Source organism: Orcinus orca, chromosome 5 (assembly GCF_937001465.1).
Source record: "Orcinus orca chromosome 5, mOrcOrc1.1, whole genome shotgun sequence".
Taxonomy (NCBI): domain Eukaryota; kingdom Metazoa; phylum Chordata; class Mammalia; order Artiodactyla; family Delphinidae; genus Orcinus; species Orcinus orca.
In genome coordinates, this window is record NC_064563.1 from 78,916,281 (window position 1) to 78,935,473 (window position 19,193).

At 46.0% G+C, this 19,193-nt stretch overlaps 1 protein-coding gene across 5 annotated transcripts in view; it reads left to right on the plus strand.

The window, feature by feature from the left end:
* The window catches only part of HEG1 (heart development protein with EGF like domains 1), an 82,911-nt gene extending 65,149 nt beyond the window's left edge, over positions 1 to 17,762 (plus strand). For all 5 annotated transcript variants that reach the window (XM_049710332.1, XM_033403865.2, XM_033403863.2 and 2 more), the window contains 3 exons: positions 5,997 to 6,084; positions 9,916 to 10,090; positions 12,656 to 17,762. In XM_049710332.1, coding sequence (XP_049566289.1) covers positions 5,997 to 6,084; positions 9,916 to 10,090; positions 12,656 to 12,805 — 413 coding nt within the window. In that variant the 3' untranslated portion in view covers positions 12,806 to 17,762. The remainder of the gene's footprint in view (positions 1 to 5,996; positions 6,085 to 9,915; positions 10,091 to 12,655) is intronic.
* Positions 17,763 to 19,193: the final 1,431 nt, after the last annotated feature.

Genomic DNA, 19,193 nt, shown 5'->3' on the forward strand with positions numbered 1-19,193 from the left:
TAAAAGGCAGAATTCTAACCAACATCACTAATGAGCACGGTGAGGGGGAAAGGGAGAGAACTAAAGGAATTTTAAAAGAAAACGAATGTGGCCACCTAGAAAGGTCTGTAATGAGTTCAAGGGTTTTAAAGGAAGGCCTACGGGTTGGTACGATTCTGACACCAATTCCGATGTGTCTCTTTCCACATCTCTAAGCCAGTTATCTCAATTCTGACACTATCTCCAGGTAGATCCCACAGCTTAAGGGCTCGGTCCACAAGACCTCCCCACCCCAGTCTCCCAGCGGACACCAGTCCTACGTCCAGGTTGTCCCCTGTGCTCCTGACCAACCGGCTGTAGATGGAGGTTCCAGTGATCCCACCTCCCTGCGTTCCATTAATTTGCTGTACTGGCTCGCAGAACTCGGGAAACATTTTAGTAGATTACCAGTTTATTATGAAAGGATAGAACTCAGGAACATCCGAATGGAAGAGATACTCAGGGCCAGGTTGGGGGAAGGGCCCGGAATGTCCATGCCCTCTCCCAGCGCGGCACCTTCCCCTCATCTCCCGGCGTTCACCAACCTGGAGCTCTCTGAACCCCGTCCTTCTGGCTTTTCATGGCAGCTTCACGACACAGGCACGGTTGACTAAATCATTGGCGGTTGGTGACCGAAGTCTGTCTCCAGCCCCTCTCCCCTCCCAGGATGTTAGGGGGGTGGGACCGACAGTTCTAACCAGCTAATCACAAGCTTGGTTTCCCTGGCAACCAACCTCCATCCAGGAGTTTCCTAAGGGCTTTCCAAAAGTCACCTCATTAACGTAGCAAAAGACACCTTTGCTCTCCAGGCTTAGGAAATTCCCAGGGTTTTAGGAGCTGTGCTTGGAACTAGGACCGGGAACAGATACGTATTTCTTATAAATCAGTATCACAGCTGACTAAGGTTATTCTGGAGTAAATAAACCTAGCTGGCTTGAACAAAAAAGATGGTTTATTGGAAGGCTTCTGGGGTAAGTCATGGAATTCCAGCATCAGGAATGGCAGGAATCAGGGAGCTGTGGAGAGTCACAGCAACAGGAGGTTGGCGCCTTCTTTTCAGAGCACACGTTAACGTGGATCCGTCTTCATCCCTGTCTCTGCTCGTGCTGTGGGTCTGTGCGCAGGCTTTCTGCCTCACGATGGAAAATAGGCTCACCAAAGAGCTTCGGGTGCGCGTCACTGGCTTAGTCATTTTGAAATAGAAGGTTCTGTCTCTCTCCCAGAATGAGATTCCTGGGAAGGAACTAATTGATCCAGTTTGGACCTTGTGCTTACTCCCAGACCAAACCCCTACGGCTGGGGATGGTGTTACACGTATAAGCGTGACCACCCCACTGTACCCTGCATGTGGAGGGGGGTGGACAGTTCCCACAAGGGGGTTGACTAAGCAGACAGTCCTGTAGATTCCATCCAAATAAGCATATAAGCAAGGACACATATAGCCTCCGGGAAAGACTAAGGCCCAGAATGGGTTGGTTTAATGAAAAATGGCAACAGCGTTGACAGCAACACCAACCTATGATCAAACCACAAGAAGAATAACGTAGAGATAGAGCCATTGCTTGGGAAAGACTGTGAAATGTCAGCAAATGTCCAAGACAAAGTAAGTGAAGAATTCCAGGTTCATCATTCTGCAGGATCTCTTCAAAGTAGGAAGGATAGGACAGACGAACCTAAGACAGCACACATGGCCTTCGTTCTCACCTTAATAAACAAACATTCAGGGAACCTATGGGACTAGTGAACATTACAGTAGGGGTTGGTTTACAGTCCTATGCACTGTACATCGTCATGTGGCCTCATAGTAAATCAAAGTCAGTCCTCAAGTGTGAAAGATCAGTTGTAGTTCATGAGCTGACTTGACCACAGGTATGAGAAAAAAGATCTGTGGGTTATATTGTCCACAAGCTTATTACAAGTTTCCAGTGACATGGCTGCCAAAGAACAACAAACAACTCTTTAAGCAATGTATGTGTATAAAGTAAATTATATAGTTACATATATACACATACAATTTCTAGATTTAGAGGAGGTTGTGTGTATCTGTGTGTTTATATAAACACATGAATAAAATTTGGGAAATAGAGAAAAACATGAAGAAGAAAGTACCAGTCCATTATTACCCGAGGCAGTGCTAACGTCTGTGAACGTTTCTGTGAGTTCCCTCCCAGGCGCTTTCTCTGTGCTTATGTGCACAGAGGTCTTCAGATTTCAGTCCAGCATTCTTTCCTCTCCTACATAATTGAAGCCAGTGCCACCCAAGGTGTGGCCTTCCAGTTGGCAGTGTCTCCATCCCTCAGAAGCTTACTGGAGATACAACTTCTTGGCCTAGCCCAGACCTGCTGAATCAAATCTCTTGGGGTGGGGAGCAGGCATCTGAGTTTTAAGAAGTCCTCTGGGTGAGTCAGATGTGCAGGAAGAGTTTGAGAAGCACTTGTCTATATCAGTGTGTTTTGTTTCAAGGGGGCGAATTATGCTCAGAAACCAAGAGGTGGTCTTTGCCAACATTTTATTTAACACAGGTTGACTGTGGGAATTATAATTTCACAAGGCAGTAGCACACAGGATTTCTCTTTTTTTTTTTTTTTTTTTTTTGCGGTACTCGGGCCTCTCACTGCTGTGGCCTCTCCCGTTGCAGAGCACAGGCTCTGGACGCGCAGGCTTAGCGGCCATGGCTCACGGGCCCAGCCGCTCCGCGGCATGTGGGATCTTCCTGGACCGGGACACGAACCCTCGTCCCCTGCATCGGCAGGCGGGCTCTCAACCACTGCGCCACCAGGGAAGCCCAAGGATGTCTCTTAATAAGTCAATAAAGAAATAACAGTCCAAGCTAATCACGTATTTATCACACTGTTGTTCCAGGAAAGGGGAGATGAAAGGAATAAAGTCCAAACTTAATTGAGGTGTACCTTTCAACAAGTTGGTTCTCAGGAGAAACGGTTCAGCAGATTTCCAACTGTCAGTGCAAAAACCACAATCCTTGTTTCCAGAGCATGTTGCTAGGGAATCAAGACACTCGTGTTGACAGGCAAGATGATCTTTGTGAGGCCACTGCACTGCCCGGCTTCCACCACTACTGGTAGAAGAGTCCCCTTTACCATGGGAGGAGCTGGTGCCCCAAGGTCTTCGGAGAGCTATTTAGATCAGCAAAGGATAGCCTTGTCCAGACCGAACACTCACAAGAGTCCCCACAAACTCTGAGCATTTAGAGTCTAAATATCCCCTCGTTCATGTTGCTTCTTCATAGGTTCTTATTAAGCCCCCAGCAGCACTAGTAAGTGCTGTCGGCAGCCACAGATGTGGATGCTGACATCCTGAAATACATTTTCACTTTTATATCAAAACAATAACTTCATTCACTTTTTTTTTTTGGCCGTGCCCAGTGGCTTGCGGGATCTTAGTTCCCCAACCAGGGATTGAACCCTGGCTCCGGCAGTGAAAGTGCCAAGTTCTAACGACTGGACCACCAGGGAATTCCCCAATAAATTCATTCTTAAAAACAATTTCATTCTTGTCACAAACAACGGGACCTGAAATCACATCAAACCACCTCATAACACGGCACCCCTCAAAGTGTGGGAACTAGGAACTGGGACAGGATGGCGACAAGATGATAAAGAAACGGAGAGTAAGCACTTAGTGTCGTTTACGCTGACAGGGCTGTGACACCCAAGCATGGGATCCTTTGTAAAATAAATAGCTTTGTTGTATTTTACGGAAGTATTGGTCTGCAGTAGATGCCTTAAAAAAAGGAGAGAAGGAAATTCATGATAGTTGGTGCCTGGGGGGAAAGACAAGAGGAGCAAATGAGATTTTATTTTCTTCATTTAAAAATAATATCCAAAAGCACAGGCCAAGAAGAACTGGTCCTTGACCACAGATAGTTTGGAAAGCACTGGTCTACACTGCCTTTGTCTCTTTTTAGACACAACACAGGTGCTTGTTTCAAAGGGGAACCTGCCACAGCTGCAGCAACTTGCAAGGGTCCCTTCTAAAATGACTGCTCACTTGTTTGGCCGGAAGTGAGAAAACATGAACTTGGTGTGGAGGGATAAGCAAGAACTAGACTTTGGTTTCTGGTTAGGAACAATGGGAGCTTCTGTAGGTTTTTTGAAGCAGGGAAATGGCATGGTCAGATTTGGTTTTTGGAGTGAGTGGGCAAGACTGGGCACAGGAGCGTGAGTTAGGAGGTGATGACAGTTGTCTGGTCAGCAGTCGATGGTGGCTCAGGGTAGTGTTGGTGGAGATAAAGGGAAGTCGACAAATTCAAGAGATTTGTCTTTTGTCCTCGCTTTTTAAAAAATGAAGCTTGAGTAGATGTGTCAGGAGGTGAGGGAGAGAATTAACTCCTTCCTTGGTGTGGCTTTGTTTCCTGATGGTTTTTCATAGTGATCAGGTTTCTGTGCTATTTATTTCAAGAAAGGACAGGTAAATGGTTGCATGACTTGTATTTGCTCTTCTCTCACAGTCTGCTCATTGTCAGCCCTGTGCGTTATCCTTTGACTTTACCTGAATACCTAGAGAGTATGGTTCCATCCTAATTTACTATAGAAAACCTGGTCATTGGCTCTTTTTTTTTCATCCTGGACCTTACAACCTGAGAGCACAATTATAATCGTATTTCCACAGCAAAAAACAATCTGTATATTTAATAGATTTTATTGAAAATATGTTTTCCAGAAATACATAGGTATAAAACCAATTAATTAAAAATTTAATATTGTTTATTATATATGATCTGTGCTTGCTTATATGACTGCTAATTTCTGGTAATTAAATTCAATGTGTATGTGTTGAGACTACCCAGTTTCTAGCATGGTTTATGCAGTGATTCCTAGACTCTGGGTAATATTTCTTATAAAATTGTGGAATCTAACCTAGGGTTGCCTTCTTTTTATTTTATCAAGTAAGAACCTAAAACCAAATTTAAAAAATTTTACATCAATTCAAAAATTTTAAAAAACAATTAACCACCAAGGGTGGGAAGTAGCCAAGAAAATACTCTTTTTTTCCAATTACTTTTTAAAAAGCAGCTTTACTGGAGGCATAATTTACACAAGATAAAATGCATCTGTGTTAAGTGAGAAAAAAAGTCGGAAGGACCAAATTTTAGAAGGTATTACAACTGGGGAAAAAACAACCCAAAAGAGTTTAGTTTTTGAAAAATGTATGCATCTCTTTTATTTTTCTCTTCTGAGCGTGGATTGGTAACAATGTCATCGGGCTGGTCTGCAGGTAGAATTTGGGAGCCCCCATTCTAGGAGTGGCTGAGAAAGAGAAACTCTGCTCAAAATAGTATAGAGGAGGGCTAATCATTTTCCCTCTACCCGTCTAGATTCTTGGCTGACACCCCCTCCCCACTCCCATTAAAAGCCAGAGTAACAGGAGAAAAAACAATTTTAATTATGCACATACACACGGGAGCCCCACAAAGATATGAGACTCAAAAGGCAGCCAGATGATTGAGGCTCATACGCCCTCCTGAGCTAAGGAGAGGGCCAGGGGTCTAGGGCTTCAAAGGGGAAAATGCACTTTACAGGAAAGTGAGAAGAGGAAATGTTTGGGACACAAAGGTTGTGTGCCAAGCAGATAAGTCTCTCAGGTGAAAAAGTTATCTGTGGTATTAGCTCTCTTCCTGGTACAAGCCTCTTTCTAATGTAAATTTCCCTTACAAATGGGTAATTAATACTCAGTTTTCAGAGTTTCTCCTGTGTCTGCAGTTTCTCAAAAATATCAGCTCAAAATAATAAATATACCAAAGAGGCATATTTGGGGATGGTACAATCTGCTCCCCTTCAACTGAGAAAATGCAGAGCTAGTCCCAAGCAGCCTTCGCTGGGGGCCCAGAAAATGAAAAGTGGTCACCAGCTGAGGCATGGGGTAGCCGTGGGGCGGGGAAGGGGACCATTTTTTGGTATTCCTTTATTCATTCATTACCCTCTTACCAATCCACTTTTTTCCTTTTTAAACCTGTTCAGCCTATCAGCTCATCACCGTGGTGATCGCAGCAGCGGGAGGTGGGCTTCTACTCATCCTGGGCATCGCACTGATTGTTACCTGTTGCAGGTGAGTGCCAAGAGTCCACATTTTAAGTCTCCTTCTTTGCCTGTGCTAAGCAAGGGTCATTTTTACCCCTTTTAAAGAATGTCTGGGGTGCTTTACAGTATTAAATCGTAATGAATGACTGAACCATTTAAAAAAAGGAAAAAGGGAAATTCATGATAGGTAGTACCATCTGGGAAAGAAAAGGACAGCAAATGGGATTTTTACTAAAAGAGCACAAAAGCACAAGCAACAAAAGAAAAAGATTGGACTTCATCAAAATTAAAACTTCTCTGCTTCAAAGAACACTATCAAGAAAGTGAAAAAGACAACCCACAGGAGGGGAGAAAGTATTTGCAAATCATCATCTAAAAGATATAAGGAATCCTTACAACTCAGTAGTAAAAAGGTGAAACCGCAGAACGCATTTTGGGACTTAGCAGAGCATAGGTTCTTATGTCTTGGTGCAGAAAGAATTCAGCAAAGTGATAGATAAGAAGTGATTTATCAGAATAGGATGCTTGTGAGGTTTACAAGCCTGTGGGCAAGAGGGTGCCACACTAAGAACTTAGTGGGCTCCAGTTTTATAATCAAAGGAAGAACGGGGAGGGGGAGAGGACCATTGTTGAGTGGACGTCACGCTTCCATCATCAGCTCCTCCACAGCAGGCGGGGGAGTTTTCTTGTCCCTACATGGTGAAGCCGGGACTGTCATGGCACTATTTAAATAAGCAGAAGGGTGGTAACATATGCTAAAAGTGGTAAATCATCTCAGGTTGTAGTATAATGTCATGCTTTCCCCGTGTGTTTGTTTGTAGTGCATGCAAAGGAGCGTGTCCTAGGAATTATTAACTTATTGACCTTACTGGGCAGGATGTGGGTCTCATTTTACCATTGTTTTACTGTTTGGGGGCATGTCTCAAGCTTCTGTGGCATGGTTTTGTTGCTAAGCAAGCCAGCTTGGTTTTGTGGTTAAGTAAACCTGCTTTCTTGAGTGATCATTAGCTTACAGGGGTCTCCCATGCTTTTTTTTTTAGGGATTAACTATTTAATCACCTATTTTGTCCCTTTACTCTGTCCCTATCAAAGGCAACCCAATTAAAAGTGGGCAAGGAACTTGAATAGTCGTTTCTCCAAAGAAGACACACAAATGCCCAATAAATATATGAAAAGATGCTCAATGTCATTATCCATCAGGGAAATGCTGTCAAAACTAACATCAGATACCACTTCACACCCACTAAGATGGCTACTAAAACAAACCAACAAAACCCAGAAAATAACAAGTGTTGGTGAGAATGTGGGAAAAGTAGAACGCTCAGACGCTGCTGGTGGAAACGTAAAATGGTGTAGTCACTTCGAAAAAGTCTGGTAGTTCCTCAGAACGTTAAGCAGAATCGCCATCTGACCCAGCATTTCCACTCTTATACCAAGAGAAATGAAAACGGGTGTTTGCCCAGAACCACGTACACAAGTATTCATAGTAGCATTGTTCGTAATAGCCAAAAGGTGAAAATAACCCCAATATCCATCAACTGATGGACAGATAAACAAAATGTGATATATCCATACAATGGAATATTACTTGACGTAAAAAGGAATGAAATACTGAAACACGCTATAACATGCATGAACCTTGAAAATAGTATGCTATGTGAATTAAGCCAGTCACAAAAGACCACATGTGTATGGTTCCATTTATTTGAATGTCCAAAATAGGCAAATCAAATAGAGACAGAAAGTAGATTGTCAGTTGCCTAGGCCTGGATGGGCAGGGGGAGAACTGGGGAGTAATGGCTAAGGCGTGTGGCGTTTCTTTCTGGGGTGATGAAATTGTTCCAAAGTTGCACAACTGATGGTTGCACAACTCTGAATATACTAAAAACCATTGACTTCTACACTTTTTAAATAAAATTTTTGGCTGCGTTGAGTCTTCATTGCTGCACGCAGGCTTTTCTCTAGTTGTGGCGAGCGTGGGCCACTCTTCGTTGCGGTGCGCGGGCTTCTCATTGCAGTGGCCTTTCCTTGTTGCGGAGTATGGCCTCTAGGGCGCGTGGGCTTCAGTAGTTGCGGCATGCGGGCTCAGTAGCTATGGCTCGCGGGCTCCAGAGCACAGGTTCAGTAGTCGTGGTGCATGGGCTTAGTTGCTCCGCGGCATGTGGGACCTTCCAGGACCAGGGCTCTAACCCATGTCCCCTGCATTGGCAGGCAGATTCCTAACCGCTGCGCCACCAGGGAAGCCCGAATTTACACTTTAAATGGGAAAATTAAGAAGCAAACAAAAACGAAAGGGATTGCCTGGAATATTTAGCAGTGGAGAGGGGGCAGGCATATGGATGAGCAGACAGTAGTAAACTTGGCTCTAGGCTTCCTGGACAGCAGTGGGACTGGGTTTCGATTGGAAACGGAAGAAAAAGAAAGGAATTGGTGCCCTTCTCTGTGGTTATTCAGATAAGGGAAAACTCAGACTTTTGATTTAGATGATAATAAATGGCAGGAATTATCCTGACATAGCAGATGGAGGGGACCTACAAAATAGCAAGTTATCTTTTCAACCATTGACCTGAAGGACATTTTAAGATAGCCTCTAAGATATCCTCTATCTCCAGGAATGCTGCAGAGAGCTAGCTGCTCCAACTGCCCAGCCAGGGACGCAGGCCTCATGGTTCAGCCCATGCCTGTCATTCACAACGTTGCAATCAAAGCATCAGAGACAAACTGTGTGAGTGGAAATAAAAATCTGGGTAGGAGACTAGGAGCTAGAGAGAGAGACTTTGAGTGCTCCAGGAGACAGAAGCCTCCTATCCGCTCAGTGTCCTGTACCAGGTAGTGTAGCCATTTGGGGAAAGAGAGCCTGTGACTGTTGGTCCCTGGGAGAAGGTCACTGTAAATCAGTAAGTCATTGTTTGAGACAAGATGCTCCAGCCCCCAGGGAGCAACACAATGGCAGGTCTGTTCTCAACTTGAAAGAAGGGACAACACCTAAGCCCCATGCTGGACATCTGGTTTTAAGATCCTGAATGATTTGGTGCCTTCCCTAGAACATTTATTTACAGGAAAGCGAGGTATAGAGGGAGGAAACTCCAGATTATCTTACCCAGGACAAATATCACTAAAAATGTCTGATTCGAGGCCCATTACAGAAGGTGAATAACACATCCTCCAACAGTTTCCAGTCAGAGAACTCTCACCACTAGGGAACTTGTCCTAGGGTTTCCCTGCCCCGCTGACATGAGAGTGTGTATGGGTATGTACACAGGTGGGCCTTTCTGCAAACGAAACATACTGTTTTCATGGTTCGTGAAGTAGCTTCATGCAGTGGAACAGCAGTGGCCGGGGAGTGGGAGGCCTGAATTCTAGCCCCAGCTTTACTAGTAGCCAACTGTGACCCCAGGACAAGTCACATCCTTCACAAAGCCAGAGTTGCCCCATCCCCAGAGCTCCTCAAGCAGGTTGGGAACTGCTGGACTAAAGAATCCTAAAGGCCCTTCCCGCTGCAACATCTTCTGAATTTATGACTCTCGTTTCCCTGGCTGACCCCACGGTGCAGCGATGTCTGTCCCCCAGAACAGTCTAAATCTGCTCCACTGCAGCTGTCTTTGTCCTCTCTACCCACGATCACCTGCCCCTTTGGGTTGGAAGATTTTTTGCATCTTTTTTTTGCACCTAATCGCGTTTTTATAGGCAAATACTAAAAATAATAACAACAATAATAACATTCCTCAGTGGGCAGCTACAAAAATGCATAGTGGTATCTTTAGGTCTCATTTTCCTTGCAGAAAACCAGATGGTGCTTTCACAGTTAGCATTTCTTCACAGGACTTATTTCAATTTTCACAATTTTTTTACCTTGCAGAAAGAATAAAAACGACATAAGCAAGCTCATCTTCAAAAGTGGGGATTTCCAAATGTCCCCATATGCTGAGTACCCCAAGAACCCTCGCTCACAAGAATGGGGCCGAGAAGCTATTGAAATGCATGAGAATGGAAGTACCAAAAACCTCCTCCAGATGACGGATGTGTATTACTCGGTGTGTATTCCCATGCCCAGTGACCTCCCAGCTCCAATTTCCTCGGAGAATTAAAGGGATTCTGTTTTTTCTGTTTGTTTTGGGGTTTTTTGTTTTGTTCTGTTTTCCTGGTCTCGACACGTGGCTTGCAGGATCTCAGTTCCCTGACCTGGGATTAAACCCGGCCCACGGCAGTGAAAGCCCGGAATCCTAACCACTAGGCGACCAGAGAACTCCCAACGGATTCTGTTTTGTTGTAGTAGAAGCACTCCAGCTCATTAAAGGTTAAAAAGAATGGTGACCTACGCCTCTTATTCACATCGTTTAATATTCAATTTACTTACTGTCTATTTGCATGGGATTTATTCGTTTCAACATTGAGCTATGAAGAGTATTTCCACAGAGCACGGTATGTACTTTATGAGGTTGAAGCAATAACCTTCATGTCACTGAACTTGCTTTTAAGTTACAGGATTGGAAGGTAAAAGATAGAGAAAGAATTTCATGATATTTAGCCTTTGGCCCTTTCATTCTTATCTCTTGTCTGCCATGCTTTACATCATGCGGTTGGGTAGTTGAAACCGAGGGATTGGGAAAAGGTATAAAAGAGAACAATTCAGCGTCATCCTGAATTGTCAGAGGTTTGGAAGATTCAATAGGTCTTCAATAATTTGCTATGTCCAGCCCTGGAGTGCATCATTTGGAAAGATGAGAGACCACCTTGAACCCTTGCTTCTTCTGTCCCACACTGAATAACCCATGTCATATTCCCACGCCTGCTCAGTTCTTTCATGTTACACTGCATCAGCCCTAAAGCAAACACAGGCGGTGATACCTGAGCTGAAAAACAAACAGCTGGCAAGTGACTTCTCCTGCCTCGCGGAGCTTAGAAGTATAGCAGTAAACGTGAAACCTTGCCCTGAGGTTTCAAGGGACTTAATAGCTTTAGGCAATCCTGTTAACAGACGGAACAACCACTCTGGTTGCTGTGGAGGTGAACCTGCGCGTTCAGACTTTGGATGGGAGGGGCATTCGTGCTAAGGAAGCTGTAGTTTCCAATGAACTCTGAAAAATTTGAACCTGGCCTGGAGGAAGAACAAAAAGAAATAAGGGGAAAGATAAATGTGGATACAAAGATAGATCTAGTCTGAATGTTTCCGTTGATATGTATGCATAGGAGCTTTGCTTTACCCTCTGTTTGTCAGGAAAGTCTTTTTCCTCTGATAACTGCAGCCGTAACTAAGCAGGTATCTCTCCCAGGGGTACCCACACACTTAGAACCTTCACTAGGGGCTCCTCAGCCCCCAGGCAGCACCAGGACAGAGCAACTGACAGGCCTACAGCATCACAGGACCCACGTTTGCTGCGCGTTCCCAGGCCATTAGCTGAAGAGTTGTCTTAAGTAGATGCACTCACAAACTTACATGAACCCCATTTTCATTTCAGACAGTGGGCTGAGCAGTCTGTAGAAGCAGAGCCTAAGCTGTCCCCTGAGGGCGTGGGCTGTCCCTCACAGTGGCCTCAGGTGTACGCTGGGCTCTCCTGAGATCCACATTATAATAAGCAGAAACTAGTGTTTTGTTTCTATAAGCCGACATTTCTCCCTGAAGGAGGGCCTCCTCAAAGTAGCCAGGGCCTTCCCCAGGGGCTCCTTTTGCGTTAGGTAGGTAGTCACAACCCACTAAGCTGGGATCTGGTCAGAGACACCTGAGAATCAGCTGGCCTCCTGCTTTGGGGTCCTAACTCCACCTCCAACAGGTGGCCTTGTGAAGGTCAGTTCCCCATTCTCAGCAGGGACAATAGCTTTCTGCTAAATACCAGAGAGGATTTAAAGCCATTGTGCTTCGCAAAGAAACTCTTTTTTAAAAGTCAAAATGATAATCAGATAATAATTACTCTTGATAATAATCAAGATAATAGTTAACCCGAGTCTTTTCCTACGTTGGTCTAAAATCACTGGGCTGCTCTTGGGACTTCCCTGGTGGCACAGTGGTTAAGAATCCGCCTGCCAATGCAGGGGACACGGGTTCGAGCCCTGGTCCGGGAAGATCCCACATGCCGCAGAGCGACTAAGCCTGTGCACCACAACTACTGAGCCTGCGCTCTAGAGCCTGTAAGCCACAACTACTGAGCCCACGTGCCACAGCTACTGAAGCCCGCGCGCCTAGAGCCTGTGCTCCGCAACAAGAGAAGCCACCGCAATGAGAAGCCCGCACACTGTAACGAAGAGTGGCCCCCGCTCACCGCAACTAGAGAAAGCCCGCGCACAGCAACGAAGGCCCAACACAGCCAAAAATAAATAAATAAAAAAAATTTAATAAAATAAAATAAAAATAACTGGGCTGCTCTTGATTATGTAATGTTTCTAAAAACCCACTTTTAAAATATGGGCAAAGGGATCCCAGGTTCCATAAAGAGATGACCTGGGAGGTCCTGACTTCTAGGTCAGACCTTGCTCTGCTATGTATAGCTGCCTCCTTCTTAAATTCGTCAAAATATAGCATTCATTGTTTCTTTTTTCTTAACTATTAAAGTTAAACCCAAGAATAATAAACTGACTTTTCTTCTTTTCTCTTTGGCCACCAGCCTACAAGTGTAAGGAATCCTGAACTTGAACGAAATGGACTCTACCCGGCCTACACTGGATTGCCAGGATCACGGCATTCTTGCATTTTCCCCGGACAGTATAACCCATCTTTCATCAGCGATGAGAGTAGGAGAAGAGACTACTTCTAAGCGCAGCAGAGAGAGGGGCCCGTTGCTGCGACTGCACCAGCGGAGCGCCTCCCGCCGGCCGCTCCCAGGACTTGTGCAGCCACACCTGAGCGGCCAGTGGAGAGGGGATGGGCGTGGGGGGTGTGACCACAGTGGAAGGGGACAGCTGGAGCCCGTGGACGTGGAGCTGCAGGCTGCTCATCCGGCACCTTCACTGCTACTGTGAATGTGAACACGGGCCAGTACGGTAGAGTCCCCGCATGACTGCAGCTTGGCCGTGGCTTCGGGGTGACTGTTAATGAGGGCTGATCATCAGGTATCAGTGCAAGGACCCAGGTTTTCCTTAGTTTGCACTTTAGTAAATGCAAAAGTAGGGAGGGAGGTCTCCTTTTGGACGTTTCTCAAGACTGCTCCAGAACGAAGGCCTCTTCCACTCGGGCACGTCCATAGGCCTCAATGTGGTGATTCATTTCCAGCAAAATACTGGCTCTTTCGTTGTTTTCCTGCCCAGTAGCTACGTGCTGAACAACAGATGCCGATGGACATACCACTAGTGTTTGGAGATGCTGGAGGTTAACACACCCTCCTAAGTCGTCTCATGCTACGTTCTCCAAACAAACCCCCAAAACGAGGAACTGAAATTTGGGAGGCACAGCACACAATTCCAGTTTGTTTTCTTTAGTCAAGGTGACACATTTACCTAGGATTTTTTTTTTTTCCCTTTGCAGTTACATCTGGATCAGGGCAAAACAACTTCCATTTGGTTCTAGTTAGAGGCCCAGCAAGCACTGGATGAAGGCCCTGGCGGAAGGGTACCATCCCTGAGGGCACCGCATGGTGCGTGGGCTCTGACCTCCATCCTTGAGGCCGAGGCTGCTACATGTGGAGTAGAAGTGGAGAGCTCAAGGCAGGTTGGGTCTGAGCTGGTACTTCACCACTAATGGAGAAGCAGCTTTTGTTGTTGCTGCAGCTGAACATGGTTAGGGAAATGGGCTGAACAGGCGTATTCAATTTTCTGAAACACCAGTGCTTTGGGAAGCCGGGCGTGCGGTTCCTGAGAAAGAATGCGGAGCTGGGCTGGAGCCATACGTGAGCCTGCTTACCCACCAGTGCGGCATCTTTGCTAGTAGCCCCGATCTCGTCCTCAAACTCAGTGTCGGTTGAGTGGTTCAGCCAACCGCTCAAAGCTATTTATTCATTGAAGAAATAACTTATTTTCTCTCAAACAGTAATTTGTAACTCTTTGTACTACTACGGAGTTCCCTCCAGAAACATGGGTATAATTCAAGTCAGCATTGGAGAACTAAAGACTTCTGGCCAGTTAGGGAGTTGAGCGTTGGCCTTGGGGAAGGAAATTCCACGAGTCTTACGGTGGCTGAAACGTGGGTCCTGCGAGGGGGGCATATCCTGTGCTGTGCCTTTAACTGCTTCTTGTGGAACTGTGATCATTCTCATCTGCTTTTGAACATCCTGGTTCAGGATGAAGTGAAGAGAACATAAAGGTAAAAGAATTGTTCCCACCCTGAAGCTTGGAGCTCAGTGGCACCCACACTTCTGGAAATGGTGCAGCCTTTGGAGATGGTTCTGTCCCAGTCATGGTTGTTTCTTCAAGGTTCTCTAAGCTCTTCAGAATGAATCTAATCATTAGTCTTATGTAATTCTCGTCCAAACAGTTTTAAGTGCAAAATCCCGAGTCCCGTGGTCTCCACGAGTCACCATTTCCCTGCTGCAGCAGGAGTACTAGTCAGCTGTGATACCACTTAGTTTAAATTGCATTCATCTCATGAGATAGATACAAAAAGAATTCTGTTTTGTTAGTGGGTGCCAACTTAAAATTTCAGAGCATCCCCTTTTAGAAATCTCGGGTCTGGCCTCTTTCCGTGCAACCTAACGGCCGTCTGTGCCTCGTGGTCTTCCATCTAACTGGAGAGCTCAAGCTCCTGCATTCAGCACACCTGAGCCAGCAGGCTGGGGCCCGAGGGAGGCGGCTGCTTCCGGGGCTTTGGCCGCAGAGCCTCGCTTGCCCCCGGGACCCGGAGCCACAATGGCGGCTGTCCCCAGGCATACACGCCCGCCGCCTCCAGCTGACCTCACAGCTGACAGATCATCGCCTGTGCCAGGGCCAGAAGCTATATGCTTCACGACATGAAGCATTGTGTCCCCAAAGCGTCCTGGAGCAGAATCTCAACATCCAGAAAAGAGTGTGCTGTAAGTTCCAAGAATGCTTTCCTGGGAGTGGCTTTTGTGCATGTGAAGTGGATTACGAGTGCTGTTTTTCCTTTCACTGTGAGAAAGGGAGGCCCCCTGCAAGGTTGAGTTCGCATCGTATGTGCAGTTTCTAGAGGCTTGCAGGGTTGGGGGCGGGTGTCAGTGCCAGTGCCGGCTGCTCGCCTGGGTAAGGAAGGGAGAGGCTGGCTTTGTTCCTGCTTGGGGTTAAACACCTCTAGAGGGTCCTCCCTGAGCCAAGACACAGCTGGTGGGGCAGCAGCCCCAGGGATGGGGGACAGGCTGGATGCACCCCTGGTGAGCAGAAGCCCTCCCCTCCGGCACAGGCGCTGTGTCAGCCCCTGTACCTGGAGTGTGAGGGCCCTGTGCACAGAAATGCCTGGGTCCTGCGTGGGAGCCCCACAGCTGGGGGCACTGGAGGAAGCTGCCCATGAGACATTCAGACGTCTGTAGGGAAGAGTGAGGCCGCGTGGAATCCCATGTCCCGCAGCAGGCCGGAGCACGGTGACTCGCAAGGCAGGGAGGTGCTCACCGGAGCCTCCCAGCATCTGCAGGTTTTGTCGAAGCTCCAGAGGGTCTTATTTCTGGTGTCTTTTCCTCTTGCCCCATGAGCCAGCCCAGGGCACTAGAGACAATTTAGAAAGCCTAAATAGTCTCAACAGACATCTCATGTGTTCCCACCACACCCAGGCTCTGTGCCGGGTACGTGGCCTCACTGCACCCTTGTGAGGTGGGTGCGAGAGAGCCCATTTCTCGGCTATGGGGCCCTTCAGAGGGGCTAAGCGCCTTGCCTTGGAGGGCCAGGACTCAGACCCTTCCGCCTGGCTTGTTCTTCTCGCTATACCTCTTGCCTCACCTCCCTGGCTGATGCCTCACCATCCAGTGTCAAAGAGAGCTGGAGAGAGTGGGCTTAAAATAAAAGTTGTTTATTTTAAGAACTTTAATATTATTAAACAGTAACTAAACTAATGCCATGAAGTACAAAAGCAAAATGTTGAAACAGTCCTTTCGGGTCTGTTGTTACATGTATTTCTTGGATGCTTGAGGCCATCATCAAGATAACAGTGGCTGGCTCATGCCTGTTAGCAAGAAGCATATTGGTACGTGGTTTTGGTTGAAGGAGGTGTATGGTGATGACCTGGGTGTTTGACAGACACGGCCAGACTTAGACATCTGTCTGAGGGCTGCCTCGCCCTGCTCCCGTGGTGAGGCCACGTTTCCCACATATTGGAAGCATGTTTTCGTGAACATGATCCGAGTCTGGAACATATTCAGTTGAAATGTCTTAAATGCTGACAAATCTTCCTCCTTTGACAAAAGTTTGTTTTCAGAAGCAGCTAAGTCATTTAGAGCCAAAATTGCTGAGCGGATAGTGTAATCAAGCTGGCTGATAGCATTTGAGGTCCAAAACTAAGACGTAACCGTTAAGTTCTTAAAGAGGTCGTTCTTAACGTTAGCCCAAATGGGAGGGCAACATCTTTGCAAGATGAGGCTGGATGGCTGCCCACGAAAGTGTCATTGAAGGGTGATATTCGTTCAGATGTGAAAGTTCCCAGAGCAGACACGTCAGGGTCACTCCTCACGTGTGGCTTCTTAGGGCCTCCATTAAGCCATCTTGCCCACTGGGGGTGCACCCAGGTGGGTGCCTGTAACTCCATGGGTGCTGCCTGCAGAAGCAAGAATGTTCAGGCCAGCTGCTTCTGGCTCAGTTTAGCCTGACACACCCCAAACTAGGGTTTTGACCCATGGTTCTAAGATACACTGATTTCAAAACTAGAGCGCTTCTTTGGAGAGAGGAAGAAAGCAAAGTTCAGTATCTCAGTCTTTTGTATCTTACTGAAAACCACCTTTAGTATCAGAGATATTTTTTCTGTGTGAAAACTTTTGTGGGGATTAGAAGGGACATTTCATTTCCTTCTTCTTGACAAAGCGGCATTCTGAGGTTCTCATGTGCATTTTTGGAAATACATACCGTTTTGTAGAGTTGGCTGTTAAGTATATGCTCTTTTTTCTTTTTCTTTTCTTGGCTCCCCGGAGAAGGAAGCTGGTTAAACTACTAGAAAGATTAAAGTTTTAAATGTCAGTTAATTTGTTGTGCTAAAGTATCTTTTCAAGAGTGTTATAATCCATCCTATTTGGTGTGAAGTGCTCACAGAAAACCCTGTGAAACCAAAGGGGACAATTGAGGTCTAAAAAAAAGACATATCTTAGACTGGCTCTGTTCTCGTGGCATTTTAAAGAGGATATTTAAAAGGATTGGCATATTAGATTCTAACTTTTTTTTTCTTGGATACATGATAATGCACTTCAGGTGCAGAGTTCTTGGATAGGAAGGATGGGACTAGACAGTGATGGGATGGAACCTGTCTAGCTGGGACACTAACCCAGGTTTCTGTATTACTTTGCCTGTTTTTTAAAAGATCTCTCATCATGGGGTGCTGTGAGTTTTGTTCATGTTTGTGTTGCTGGATTTATGGTTAAATGAAGCATGTAGCTGGAAGAGGAACTTCTGAGTTTTCACATTGTCCCAGATTTCTCTTTGCAGACCTTTAAACCTTAGCCCCTGGTTGATTGTGTTAAATCCATTATGAGAATGTTATTTAAAGTTGTATTATAATTGCAACCTCCACGAATTATTCAGTACTGTAGTAGCAAAGTATTTGTAAGAATTCGATTATTTTTATACTTATATCCACTATAAGTCTGGCGTTCTAGTCAGTAAAATGATGCAATAAAATCAATATCATTTTCACTGTGTTTTTCTCGTGATAACAAACAAACCACAGCAGAGTGCAACAAGTTCATTTTCATGAGGGCATCATTTAAACGGCGGAGCTGCGCTGTGAACTCTTACATGGCACAAGGGAGGAAATACGCTTCTGATGATGGACGGATGGGCAGACGGATCAGGCATAGAACCTGCTTTTGTTTACTTTTCTTTCTGCTGGTTGGAAAGAGCCAGTAACCAGTTTTCAGACACGGAGGATTTCCTCCTCAATGCCTCCCACCATCACTCTTCATATCTTGCAGGAGAAGGGAGAGTAAGCATATCTGTGCTCTATGGTGGAGAGAATCTAGAACTTTAAGGTGGTAGGCCGTGGGCCTTAGACTTACGTGGCCGGTGACTGTGGCCACTTGGCTGACATTTGTTCATTAATTAATTGCTTATTTGAGATTTGAGTGCCTTTTGTGGCAGGGGTGGATGAGCCTTTCGATGCTGTATGACAGTAACCTTGGCACTAGGAGAGGCCAATAATCGCAGCTCAGGACACGACGGTGACCTTTTGGCGGATTAGATCGGGGTTGCAGCCCATCAGACATCTCTCAATGGAAATAAACAGAAGCACTTTCCTCTCCTGACCCGGCTCCCCCTACGCTGCTTTCTGTCCCACCATTTAATCCCCACCTAAGACCTTAGCAGAACCCAGTACTGAACCTTGTTCATGTTCCTGCCCAGCTCAACCAGCCATTGTAAACATCACAGCATTTCCATACTCACTCTCCCCTGGGAACTGTTTAGGCCTGAAAATGGGAGGACCTTCTGCTGTCCACCCGCAAGCTGGCCCTAGTACTTGTCCTACCTGTGCATCTCACCTGGCAATGTGCAGCCTCCACCTCAGGAGGGGATTTGCCAGTAAATAAAAATCTAAAAAATATTTTGAGACCCTTGGACTTAAAGAACTCCAGCAGTACACAGTCATTTTCCAATTGTTTGAGAAGTAATGAAAGGTAAGGGGCACAATATATAGATTATATAGGGAAGAGTCCTCCTGTCTTGGATATTGATCAGCCAGGACAACTTTAAACCCCCAGAACTGGATGGTATCGACAGGAAGCCACCTGACGCAGCAAAGATGAACTTCAGATAAGAAAGATACAAGGGAGAGGCCAGGGAAAAGAAATGCAGGTGGATTTTTATTGACCTCATAAAAACTGACATCATCATCAGAAGGCCTGGGCTCTAACAGCTGGTACGAGACACTCCCTAACAGATTCCTGGCTCTTTTTCCCAGATCACGATGTGAGGCCTGAGTCCGCTCAGCTCTCTGAGCCTCAGTGTCCTGATCAGGGAAGTGGGGATGATAAGTGTTGCCTCCCAGAGTTGTTGTGAGGATGAAAAGGGAGAATTCATATGGAAACACTCTGTAAACTACAAAGAAACATAACACAGATGGGTTCTCTT